This window comes from Glossina fuscipes, unplaced genomic scaffold (assembly GCF_014805625.2).
Source record: "Glossina fuscipes isolate IAEA_lab_2018 unplaced genomic scaffold, Yale_Gfus_2 27, whole genome shotgun sequence".
Lineage (NCBI taxonomy): Eukaryota > Metazoa > Arthropoda > Insecta > Diptera > Glossinidae > Glossina > Glossina fuscipes.
In genome coordinates, this window is record NW_023998422.1 from 4283075 (window position 1) to 4295338 (window position 12264).

Below are 12264 nucleotides of genomic sequence, written 5' to 3' on the forward strand. Positions count from 1 at the left end.
TAGCGTGCATTATTAAACCTTCCTATATCCTGCATGCTTTACAGGGCCAATATAGCATCGTATTTATTAATATCGCATGCGAAATTTTCAATTTCGTGCATAATTCTCAGATGTAGCCAAATTCGGACAGGCTCGTTAAATTACTCTCAGATGCCGCCAAATTCGGACTCGTTTTTTCAATTATTCTCAGTTGTAAACAAATGCAAACTAACTTTTTCAATATTTTCTCAATTGTCAACAAATATAGACCAACTTTTTCAATTATTCCGCAATTGGTTGGCGAAGCTATAACAAAAGGTCTCCGATTTCCAAGCAGATGATTTCACGAATAGCTTTAGCGTTCTAAATGAGATGTTCCTCAACATATCACCCTCGATATTGAAATATTCAAATTTTAACATAGAACACATAAATACTTACTAATTTTACACTTTAACGTAATACTGTTAGTTACACTTTGGAGAATATGAGAAGCTTGATGAATTTTATTCCAGAAAAAATATTTATCCGATTTTAATGAAATCATTTCCGCGTCATGAAAACAAAAGTTCCGCATTAAGATTAGATAAAATATGATTGATATAAATATAACAATCAACGTAGGAAAATCCTGCATAGTTTCGAGTGTTGCTGTAAAGGTTGCTGTAAAAGCAGAAAATTCCACATTTAAAAAGAAAGTGAATAACAAAATGGCATTAAACGGTAAATGAGGAAATAGGAGAAGAATATCAACATCAACGATTTTGAAGGGAAAACTTATACTTTCTAACTCTCCTAATAATTATTTTCAGAACATTTGAAATACCAGTGGAAAAATTTTATTACTTTACTGCTTTTAAATATCTTGGCTCTAGTCGCTGTAAACGATTCTTTGATCGTTAAGGCTTCGGGAGTCTCTAAAAGTTTTGAAAAATTTGCAGAAGAATTTTTCTATGGAGAGATGCAGAAAAATCCCGACAAATTCATATTTGCGCCCTTCGTCGTACAAACTTTTGAAGACATGATTGGATTAGCCTTCAGCGACAAGCCTATACAGCCCGATGAAGAGTTCAGTCAAATTATAAAGCATATCGGGGGAGGTGATGGCGTATCTATAAACTTCACTGTCTACTCGCCCGAAGAACATGACCTCGACTCCGATAAACTTGCACTAATTAGACAAAACTTTCCAACCTTTACAACTTTCGCTCATATTTCTAGCTCACAATCCTGGATAGCGGACGCTATAAAGGCACACAAAAATATGTTAGAATCGCTTGAGAAAATTACAGGTATTAGGCAGAAAGTTTCCGACAAGTTAATGACTTCCAGAACAAAAGTTATAACTGATTGGCAGAGTCCATTCGATCAAACAAATACAAAACCGGGCAAATTTAAAACGGAAACTAATGAAATAATCCTACCCTTCATGCAGCAAGAGAGTACATGTCGTATGAGCATAAACGACGACTTAAAAGCCAAGATTGTCGAGATGCCGCTTAAAGATGAAAATTTCAATGTATGGTTTTTTTTGCCCAACGACCAAGATGGTATGAAAGATTTAGGTGAAAAACTAAAAGCAGAGTCTTTAAAGAATATTGACAGCGCCATGATCGAGCAAGTAGTTGGTATCAGGTTGCCCAAATTCAAAGATTCAACTGAAATAAATTTAGATGAAGAGATTACAAAGGTAAATTATTGAAAGAAAAAAAAATTTGAAAAAAAATTGAATATACTTTTTTTTTGCCAGGCTGGTATACAATATCCACTTGAGGTAAATAGTGAAAATCCTGGTGCAATTATCGAACGGCCCGCCATTAATATTAGAACTGATCTAACAATGTGCGAAAGTCTAGCCTCAAAGGATACTGTCGAAACGATCGATATTGGAGAGGCAGTCGTGGATGAAGTAAGCCCGATCTGCAATATGGATGGTTGCGTTGAATTCAATGCAGCTCATCCGTTTATCTATCATGTCGTGCATAAAGGAAATGACAAAATAGTTCCAATCGTCATGGGCTACTTTAAAAATGTAAACATTAATAAATCAGCATAAATTGTATTAAAGTTTCTTTTTTAAAGAGTGCGAACGTTATTTAAAATCGATTCCATCTTAAAATATTTCACACGACGAATCAACAAAAAAATAAGTAAATCAATTAAAAATATGTTAATATTTAGTTTAAATTTCTATTGCTACGGACGATAACAAATTTGTTTTTCATGGCAATAAGTTTTGCGATGGTTTCTCGCTTCAACATTGCTATCGTTTTAATCCGCTTAAAAAGGACTTTATTTTCTGTTTTTACTAAAAAAAAAGCTTACACTATATACTTATAAGTTAACTAAAAACAAAATTTTAGTTCTTCGATTTGCGTCTTCGATACCGGCATCATTCTATGAACCTATATTTTTAGGTGGCGGCCTATATATGCCAACTACCACTGCATGATCACGTTCGTATGGTTCCAAAGTAATTTGCTCCTGAGGCTTTAATTTGTCGGCTTGCATTTTTTTAACTTCCGCAGCGAATACTGCTTCCGGCTGAGCTGTTGAATCAATACAAGAAGCTTTAATCGAAATAACAAAATGGCCACCATTTTTAAGGAAATGCTGAGCATTAAGTGAAACAATACGTCCTTGATCAGGTTGAGCTACGTCAGCAAATATGGTGTCGACCATACCCACCAACATACGGTATTTATGGGGATGGCGGGCATCTTCGATTATTGGGATAATGTTTGTACGTTTCTTGGCCACATTAATAAGATCCCGGCCGGATCTGTGTGAAAATTCTACAGCATATACAAGACCCTCTGGCCCAACGATATCGGAGACATGTGAGACCGTAGTACCAGATGCAGCACCCAAATACAGAATTTTGCTACCAGGGCTCATATGAATTTTATCCACTCCGCCCAAAATAGCGGCTGCCAATTTTGAGCGGAAAGGATTCCAAACTCTATATTCTATTTTTTCCCCGTTAGTTTCTACCGATATGCGTTTCTCACCATATACTTCTGAACCAGGTACAAAATTTCGAGTTACTAATGCGTCTTCCTTACCGCGTGCTATGAAGACACCCTCATGACGATGAGGTTCAATAACGACAGTTTTACCGCCTTTGAAACCACCACCACGTCCACCTCCGCCGCCGCCACCCCCACGGCCTCCGCGACCACCACCACGACCACCAAAACCACGGCCGCCTCCACCTCTACCACGATCGCCTCCGCCTCTGCCACCACCACCACGTCCACCGCCACCACCTCGTCCACCACCAAAACCGCCACGTCCCCCTCCTCCCCGGCCATTACCGCGGCCGCCAAAACCTCCGCCACCGCCACCACCACCACGAGGAGAAAATCCAGGTTTACCCATCTTTTTAATTGAAAATATTGATACTTTTATTAAATTCACGCACAAAAATCAAAACACGTGCGCTCTTTGGAGAAATAAAAAGACTTTGCTGTTCTCTTACGATACAACTCTACCGCAAGATAATAAAAAAAACTAAACCATACCAACGCATACACGCGTGATGCCAGATGCAAAAAAATACATATTAAGACGCAGCAAATTAAATGTAATATTAGTGCGTATGAAAACTGTGAAATTTAATATTAAAAGTGTGTGAACATCTAATTTATAAAATAGCTCCGCTAGAAGTCACTTCAATACATTCTATTAGATGATATGTATTTTGATATTTGAATCCTTTTTTTAAACGCGAGAATTAAATTCGTATTGTTCAACCCCCTAAGACCGTAACTTATGTCATGATAAAAACATTGTTTATAAGTTCCTCATATTTTAGTATGTGGTAACACTGATACCCAACAATTCTTCTTCTTCTTTCTTTCTTTCTTTTCCCACAGTTCGCCAAAAGCGTATGTAGAAATTATTTTAACATATTCAAATTTTAATTTATTAATTGCCAATATAGAAAAATAATGAAGTTACGAAAAGCTCTAAATATTTTTAATAAAAATATGTTTTTTGCTTCTTTTAAATTTATGTGGATTCCGGCGATATTTACGGATGTATTTTTTGCTCCGTGGTGAATAGTAATTAAAGATGGCCAAGTCAAAAAATCACACCAATCACAATCAGAATAGAAAAGCTCATCGGAATGGAATTAAACGACCTATGCGTAAACGCCATGAGTCCACTTTAGGCGTAAGTGTGTCTATTTCAGAAAGAATTGATTAAAATTTGATTTTTATATTTTTATTGCTTTATTCTACTCTTCTAGATGGATGTGAAATTCTTAACTAATCAGCGTTATGCTCGTAAAAATAATTTATCACGGGAAGAGGCTGACAAACGCCATAAAGAGCGATTAGCTGCGCGGGCTAGTAAGCCAAAGCCAGTTTCCCTGCAACCTTAAGCGCGTTTGCGGCTTCATTATTGGTAACAGTGCTTAGAAAAAAGTAAACGATATATGTAGATTTTTTCACAAGCAATAATAAATTTATTGTGCAGTGATTTTGTTCACTAGTAATAAATACTTAATACTTTATGAAATGGTATATACTCTAAATCTGTGGAATGCTGCCTTCTATAGCCCCATAAATAATGGTCTATCATTATCGAATTCACAGTAGATGTGTCAATTTCGGGATATTTGTCTGTCAATAACGTCAGGACTGCATCTTTAACTTGTTCAACAATATAAATAGAAGCTCCGCGTATCTCTACTTCCATGGGATCGCCATTTTGTAAGATTTTATCAGCCTTCAATATATTCATTAGTTTTGCGCTATATTCTAAGGCACCAAAATGTACTAGAACTTGCGGTACTCGATAATCTGCAAACATGGTTATGTGATGCAAATCTTTAAAATTTCCTAAGCCTCGACCACCAAAACATGCCCACACGTCGCCGATTAATACTTGAGCTCTTTTATACAGTGATATCCGCTTGCCGGCATAAACAGCCTCATCCCGAAAGCAAGGAAATTGTTCGGCAATAGTTTGCAATAACTTTAAGGCAGATCCTTGAGCAGACTTTAAGACATTTTCGAATTTCCCTTGCCATTTATCAAGTAATATGCTCCCGACCTGCTGAAGGCAAATTAAACGCTCTTCCAACAGGGGAATTTGTGTTTTGCCGTCGTCTGAACGAAATATGTCTTGTAACGCTTCTAACGATAAGGTAGAATAACACTTGGGATTTGTTAAATCTAGACCATCTTGCAAAGCTCGATTTATGGCTGCACATAAAGCAAAATAACCGCTTTGTCCATTTACTTTATATTTATTATAATCAGCTAAAATGAAAAGTTCACAATGAACTGTTTAAGAAATAATCTCTTTTCAACTTACTTGGCGTCCAAAAACAGAAATTTAATGTATCAACAACAAAAAACCATTCAACAGCGTGTGCATCTGTTGATTTGGGATGGAGCGGATGCTGTATGAATTGATCCACAATTATACGCTTACTTAATATGCCCTCTACTATTTCCTTAGTAAGATTTTGAATACCGGACGGCTTAACTTCAACATTAACTGCATTCTTCACAATATATTCACCAGATTCTCGAGGCAGCAACACGTTTTCTGACATTGCTATATGTTGTTTAAGAGTAGGAGATGGTAATAAAAAAAGATTTAAAGTATCTTGCAGAATGAAAATTTCAAACATAAGCAAGTGCTACCAGATGTGAAGGTTCGTTGTAAAGCTCAATGTTTCTTCTCAGAGCATCTCTTAACATCATCATCAAAGTTGTGTTAAAGTTGTTAGACTAAATTATAATGCGTTCATTAACTTCACGAGAAGAAATTTTAGTGTACCTTACGTTCATTTAAACTTTAATAAGGTAAAGTGACATTTTAAAAGGATAAATTTGCTCTCTCTTGGCATCTGTTGAAAGAAAACAATGAAGCTCTGGTAATGTTTGAGCAACACAAGACACTTAAGGGCTCGAACATATATACCTTGTAACTTTTGCCTTGCATTTGTCTGTCTCGATAGTTCTTCAGACCGGCTTATAAACACATTACGGAATGTGTTTATTTATTTTATGTTTTTAAAGATGACAAATGAAACTATTGGGTGAGGCAGAAATCACATTGTCTCCTTTCATATACTCGACAAAATATCGTACTTAAGAAATTTTAAGAAATTCTAAAAGTTAGAACATGTTTGCAAATAACCGAGATGGTTGATCGTTATTTCTATTAACTTTTGATTGGCACAAGCTGGTTGATACAAATTCACCGCTTCAGTTTTTATTGTGAGACGACATTTTCAATGTTTTATAGTATACAAAAATATTCTATTATTCAGTTATATGATGTTAGGAATGCATGACGGTTATAATTTTTTTCATTACAGTTCAATATTTTGTTATAGGTTTACCGAAAAATAAAATGAATAGTCGTTCAGTTCCTTCGTAATGATTGAGATATTTGGTGAAGTAAAAAGTAATGGCAACTCTGAAATTGAAAAGGTAGAAAAGTGATTAGAATAGAAAATGTCAAAAATAACAATATTAGATTAATGTTCAAATATTTTACCACAGTTTTCTTGTGATTCGGAAAATATGCGAAGCGTTCTTTAAGAAAATACGCAACATGATAATTTTTATGCAAAGGAAATTATCAAAATAGAAAAAAAGTGCTTAATTTTATGTTTTTGTTTCTTACTACGAGGAGCTTTTTATAAAGAGTTTCTATTCTATTTTAATAAATATATTTTTACATGAAAAAGCAAAGGTGTGATGAGATAAATAAACATATATATAGATGTAAAATATATAAATAAAGTTATAGCACTTCCGGATAGGAAATTGCGTAAAATTTTTTATTGTGAAAAAAGAGATAATTGCAGAAACGAAGGAATTGTGTTTTTGTCATTGTTGAAATGATTCTGCATTTACGCTAATAGGCATTTGAATACCATTATAATTGAGTTCTTTTTTTATTATGAAAAATTGAATGGAAAAACCCATTGTTTAGATTTTTGCTTGCATTTATATCTTTTGTTTTTTTATTCACTTTTCTGAGGAGAATTGCGTTATTAATGTTATTATCGTACGCAATCGCTTAAGGAAGAAAGCGGCAGTCGGTGAACTACGGTTTGCTTATGAAATGCTTACACTAAAGCAGAATACAGATTAGGTTAAAAACAAAAACAAGTGGGAAAGTTACATTCTACCTAGGCCGAGCTATGATATCGTAATGAATATGATAGAAGTATAGGTTGATGTCGGCTCTTATCGCATTTTGGTGAGAGCTACTTTGACATTCGTTGCCGTCCTAAAACCAGCACTTCATTAAACGCTAATGAATAATATATACACAGGGACTCTCCTGCTCGCCAGACCAATGATATGATGATTTATATACTTGCAACGGGGCAGGAGGCTACGAGTTTGAGGCCAAATTAAACATGAGTTCTTATTTACAATTTGTTTTTGCGCGGGCATTGCAAATGAAGTGACTAAACGATTGTACCTTTGGCCTTTAGGGCGAAGAAACAAAAACCATGCAACATAACAATATAAAAACAATGATTTCTGTAATATCAACTTATTTTTCTCATGACTTTATTTAAGCGTTCAGTATTAAATTACGTTTGCTAAATAATTTCTCATTTTTAACGGAAATAACACCGAATCAGAGAATCAATGAATGTATATACCTCAAATACGCAAAAATTGATACGGTTAACGATTTAGTAGCAGATAGTTGACTATGATTTATGAGCATATTACATTTATTTAGTTAATCTCTGAAGAAGTAGAAAGAAAAGAAAAAAGTGATCAATATTTAGATCTGTCACCTATGATGACAGTCAGTGAAACAAAATTTGCAAAAAAGCAAATTTTTCCCTTAAGATTTTTGCAGAATTTACTTAGGTGAATATATAAGTCACATTCCTTATTGGCTTAGTCCATTACAAAAAAAAAAAATAAATAAATAAATAAATAAATAAAAAAATAATTTAGATCCGGATAAAACGCCTATGTAAGTTTCTTACTTGTTATTTCTAGAGCTGACATTATTGAATAATAAAATGAACTCATCCAGTGCAGTGGTAATAAATAGTTAATTTTATCCTACATTGAAGCATACAAGTAAAAATATATCCAGCCCCAAAACGTGTTGATTTGTATGTGGGATTGTGAAACAGGTAAGCATATCATGTACATGTATACATGCATATATATAATGTGGGAATATGCAGTAATATATATAGATATTATTTATGCATTTTATGTATATTCAGCTTACTAAGTGAATTAGTACAAATATTCGAACACTGCCGTATGATCAATATTTAATGTTTGTTAAAGTTTTTGGAAATATAAAAAATGTTCTAGTTGGTGAGGTATTTAGTTCTTTTTTTTCATTTGACGTTTGTTGATTTTTAACCAAGAATAATAAGAAAATTAATTCAATTAATTGTAACTATTAATTTTTAATACTTTGGATTATCGTACAGTAAAATTTAGTGTGTAATTAAACCAATAAGAGGAACATACCGAAATCTATATCCTAGGTACAATTTCATTCTTCTGGTATATGGGTTATTCGAGAGTTACTTCTGCGAACTAAATCTATTTCAGAATAGTCGGCGCCATCGTAACTCTCCTTGCTAAATTCCAATTAATATAACAAATTAGGCCGATGAGATTCCAGGCTCTTAGGCCGTTAGGGTAACCGAGCTCGTGCGATCTATTGTGTATAAAAATAACTTTTCATCTCAAAAAAAGGATTCTGTTTTATGGGTATTCCTAAAAGAATCTGTCTGCATCATCGCAGGAATCAAAACACCTTTCGGATTAACAATAACTAATCTATTGAGACCGTTGTTAATCGGAGAGAGTAATGTCCGCTAATAACAGCAGGGAGGATACGAAGATTCAAGCTAGAACTGAACGGGTTTTCAGAGCGAGATACGCTATAAGGAGTCGGTTTCCTTATTGCTAAACACTCGCAATAGTATAGCTTTTTATATATAACGCACATTACGTACAAGTGCATCCTCTTTAGGGATTGCTTCATTGCAATATACGCCACTCAGTTGATTCCTTCAAATAGGGCCATCAAGGATTTACAGGCTTATCGTCAATCGTCCATGTTATCACCTCGCTCTTTATCATGGCTGAATATTCAGCAATTGCTGGAAGCAGCGCTGCATTCAGCCACGTCCACCGTAGTCGCCAAGTGCAGCGATGCATTCAGCTAAATTCATTGCAGAGCAATCGCTATGTGCAGCGCTGCATTCAGCTAAACGCATTGCAGCTAGTTGCAGAGCAGTTGCTATGTGCACCGCTGCAACTAGGTGCAGCACAATCGCTGGGTGCAGCGCAATCGCCAGTGGCCGTGTTGTTCTCTTGGCTTGCACCTATCAACCGCAGTTTTTAAGATATTGTCGTCAAACTTGGTATACTGACATGTTTTGGGCCAAGGAGAAACACTACTGAAAATGTTACTGATATGTATAACCGTAAGGTTGTGTAGAGTATTTTATGGTGGACGGCGACCAATTATTGTTTTCTGTTTAAATTTTTTTTTATTAATAATCCAGATTCTTTTTTCGCTTGGTCTAATTTTCAAGACTCAGAACTTCTTCCTTACCAAAACTTAAGTTCTAGACATAGTAAGACGATTAACGCCATTTACCAAGAGAAGTATGTGATGGCCATAACAATTGCTTTCACCAACTAATTTATTAAACAAAAGGTTTTCATAGTCCTAACAAATATTCCAACATATCGTTATTATTTATTGTGGATGAGTTACGACTACCCGCTAAGGGTAGGTGCATTTGGCTGCAGCGCTTTACTTAACACCTGTGCTGCACAAATCCACGCATCAGTACAACGCAATGAGAGAGAAACCTTTCCAAAGTCGCAGTAAAGAACGTATGAAATAACAGTAGATAACACGCAGCCGTTTACTGTTCACTGTGTTTATTGTTGTTAGAATACATGTATTATGCAAGCAAAATCAAACGAACGGACATTCGTTCGTCTCTGTGGTGTTTGTCAGCCTCACCGCCGGTCCTTTCGACCGTCACCACCAGACACCGTTATTAATGATATTAATATTTGCCAGATGTTTTTGTAATTTCTGCGGCATTTTGTTATTACTCCCGTTTGGTTTATGATCGTAACTTTCATTGGCAGCACTTAAAATATTGTATAAAAATTAGTAGAAAACGCTGCAAACCATTTCATTTAAATTTTTCACGCAAATCCGAAAACAAATATAATTTATATACCAAGAGTACCTCATACTTGATAAACAATTATAAATAAAAATTCATATCTGATTTTATGTTTTAGTCGCGTCGAAACCTTCCTTATTTACGCATTCTCTGTTTCGCCCTCTCTCACTCAATTCCTTAAAAAAATGCTAGATTAGCATGCACAAAAGAAGAAAAAAAACTATTTAATATTTGCAAGAACAATGAATCCTCCTGTTTACATTCGTTTACGCACAAATCCACGCAGGAGTGCAATGCACTGCGCAATGAGAGAGAATCATTTTGAAATTATCGACTGAGCATTGTTTCTACAGCAGCCTATGTAATGAAAAGCAATCTTCAAAGTTCCATAAAAAGATTCACAGAAATTACTTAGGTGGTATTTCTATTTAACTTTCGTAATAATTTTATTTTACTTTCATGATATTTTTCTACCCATCAATGAAGGATGTGAGGTATATTAATTTGTTAAAATGTTTACAACGCCCAACGACGCCACTAAGTGCACATATTTGATCGGCAGGAAATTCTGAATTGATTAAGTCATATCTGTCAGTCCGTCCGTCTGTATACTGTTTGTTGTAAACATTCTCCTGGCCGCAAAAATAAAGCTTTCGACTTCAAATTGGGCAAAAATATTGAAAGTTTTTACACGGGGGTTGGTACTGAAAATGGGTCAAATCGGTTGGAGGGAGCGCCCACAGCAACACGTATAACAGACCTGTTTTTCAAAATAAATAAAAATTGGTTTTTTGCTCACTAATCATAATCTATTGCTGGTAAATGTAAAAAAATTTCTACGCTTTCTTCGCGCGATGCTATAGTACTCGTACGAAAATATTATGTTAAGTACGAGATTTTCAAAGTCCCATAAAAAAATTCTCCGTGCAAAACTTAATATAACCTGCATATCGTTGGAAAGTCTATTAATAGATGATTCACTGTGTGCTAGTTTCATTTTTTTCACAGGACACGATTTGGCTACAGTAGGTACGCAAAGTTTCGCCTTATCAACCTCATTTATGACATAGTGCAAAAATGTTATCCCCTTGAATATTAATTAATTAAGTCATGTTTTGTTTATAGTTAAATCCCTGCAAGATTTCCTTTAACAGAATTCTGTTAACGGCTTTACAGAGTCTTGTGTTTTGAGTTAAATCCCTGCAAGACTTCCTTTAACAGAATTCTGTTAACGGCTTCACAGAGCCTTGAAGAAAAAGGGTTGCGTCTTTGCTAGTTATATTTAAATATTACTTCACACCCTTTAGAGCTCCTAGGAACTAGTTTATACAGTTATGCTATAGTTTAAAGGGAGTACTTTTCAAGTGACGAATTCGCTTTTTTAAGTTATACTCTACATTTTTCATTTTTGCGGCCAAATGGCTTAAGCAACTCACAATTTCCCAGCTGATCAAGAATAGATACACTTTATAGGGTTACTGGATCTTCGTTTTTGGGTGTTACATATATTTTGCAAGAAAACATAATGACTGTAATCCCATCTTACAGTGATGGGTATGAAAAGAACTACACGTTAATTGAACATTTTTTTTGAGTAGTAGTGATTAATGGAGATATTAGCAGGCGTTGATTAGGTGACAAGTTGCAAAGAGAGGTAAAGTTGGCCTTACTTCAACACTGGCAGCGCTTTTGTAGACATTATACAAATTTAACATTTTATAAAGATTTTGTGATATTATCCAACATTCAGTTACTTTTAATTAAATCACTATTCTCGTGCTTGGCATGCGTAGAAAACCATCCTTGAATTACAATCTACAGCTTCGTAAAGAAATTACTGCTTGTGTAAACTTTTCTTGTTTTCGTTTTTTTTTTTTTTTTTTATTCAATATCAAGGTCAACGGAGGAGTTCTTTCTCTTAGATTCTTGTTATATGACAATGATATGATTGATTTTAATTTAATTTCTCTCTTTCTCTCTTCATATCTCTTATAAAATGTGTGCTATTTTATTAAGTGAAGGTCGAATGCGACGGCAATGCAAAACCCTTGAACTAAGCGAATATTGGTAACTAGCATACCCGCAGAGCTACAAAATTT

General features: G+C 34.8%; 5 protein-coding genes across 6 annotated transcripts in view; 3 read left to right on the plus strand and 2 right to left on the minus strand.

Annotated features, from left to right (window-relative positions):
- The first annotated feature begins 615 nt into the window (after positions 1-615).
- On the plus strand, positions 616-2071 carry LOC119635989. Its single transcript, XM_038031054.1, has 3 exons — positions 616-702; positions 792-1669; positions 1730-2071. Exons 1-3 carry the CDS (start codon positions 690-692, stop codon positions 2033-2035), a joined length of 1197 nt encoding a protein of 398 aa, XP_037886982.1. The 5' UTR covers positions 616-689; the 3' UTR covers positions 2036-2071.
- A 172-nt stretch (positions 2072-2243) lies between these two features.
- On the minus strand, positions 2244-3375 carry LOC119635893 (rRNA 2'-O-methyltransferase fibrillarin). The gene has a single exon (XM_038030920.1). It carries the CDS (start codon positions 3358-3360, stop codon positions 2377-2379), a length of 984 nt encoding a protein of 327 aa, XP_037886848.1. The 5' UTR covers positions 3361-3375; the 3' UTR covers positions 2244-2376.
- Positions 3376-3834: 459 nt separating this feature from the next.
- LOC119635871 (60S ribosomal protein L29) lies at positions 3835-4487 on the plus strand. Its single transcript, XM_038030887.1, has 3 exons — positions 3835-3869; positions 4048-4158; positions 4235-4487. The coding sequence occupies exons 2-3, from the start codon at positions 4057-4059 to the stop codon at positions 4367-4369; spliced, it is 237 nt and encodes a 78-aa protein (XP_037886815.1). The 5' UTR covers positions 3835-3869; positions 4048-4056; the 3' UTR covers positions 4370-4487.
- On the minus strand, positions 4466-6066 carry LOC119635870 (queuosine salvage protein). 2 transcript variants are annotated; one of them, XM_038030885.1, is made up of 3 exons: positions 5923-6066; positions 5308-5848; positions 4466-5252 (listed from the first exon to the last, which is right to left on the minus strand). In XM_038030885.1, the coding sequence occupies exons 2-3, from the start codon at positions 5627-5629 to the stop codon at positions 4477-4479; spliced, it is 1098 nt and encodes a 365-aa protein (XP_037886813.1). In that variant the 5' UTR covers positions 5630-5848; positions 5923-6066; the 3' UTR covers positions 4466-4476. The 2 variants fall into 2 exon arrangements, with proteins under 2 accessions (XP_037886813.1, XP_037886814.1); XM_038030886.1 differs by lacking the exon at positions 5923-6066 and having other exon boundaries at positions 5308-5854.
- A 1911-nt stretch (positions 6067-7977) lies between these two features.
- LOC119636085 (kinase D-interacting substrate of 220 kDa B) overlaps positions 7978-12264 on the plus strand; it is a 52726-nt gene continuing 48439 nt past the window's right edge. Inside the window, exon 1 of the mRNA XM_038031211.1 lies at positions 7978-8122. The gene's annotated coding sequence lies outside the window, so the exon portion shown is untranslated. The remainder of the gene's footprint in view (positions 8123-12264) is intronic.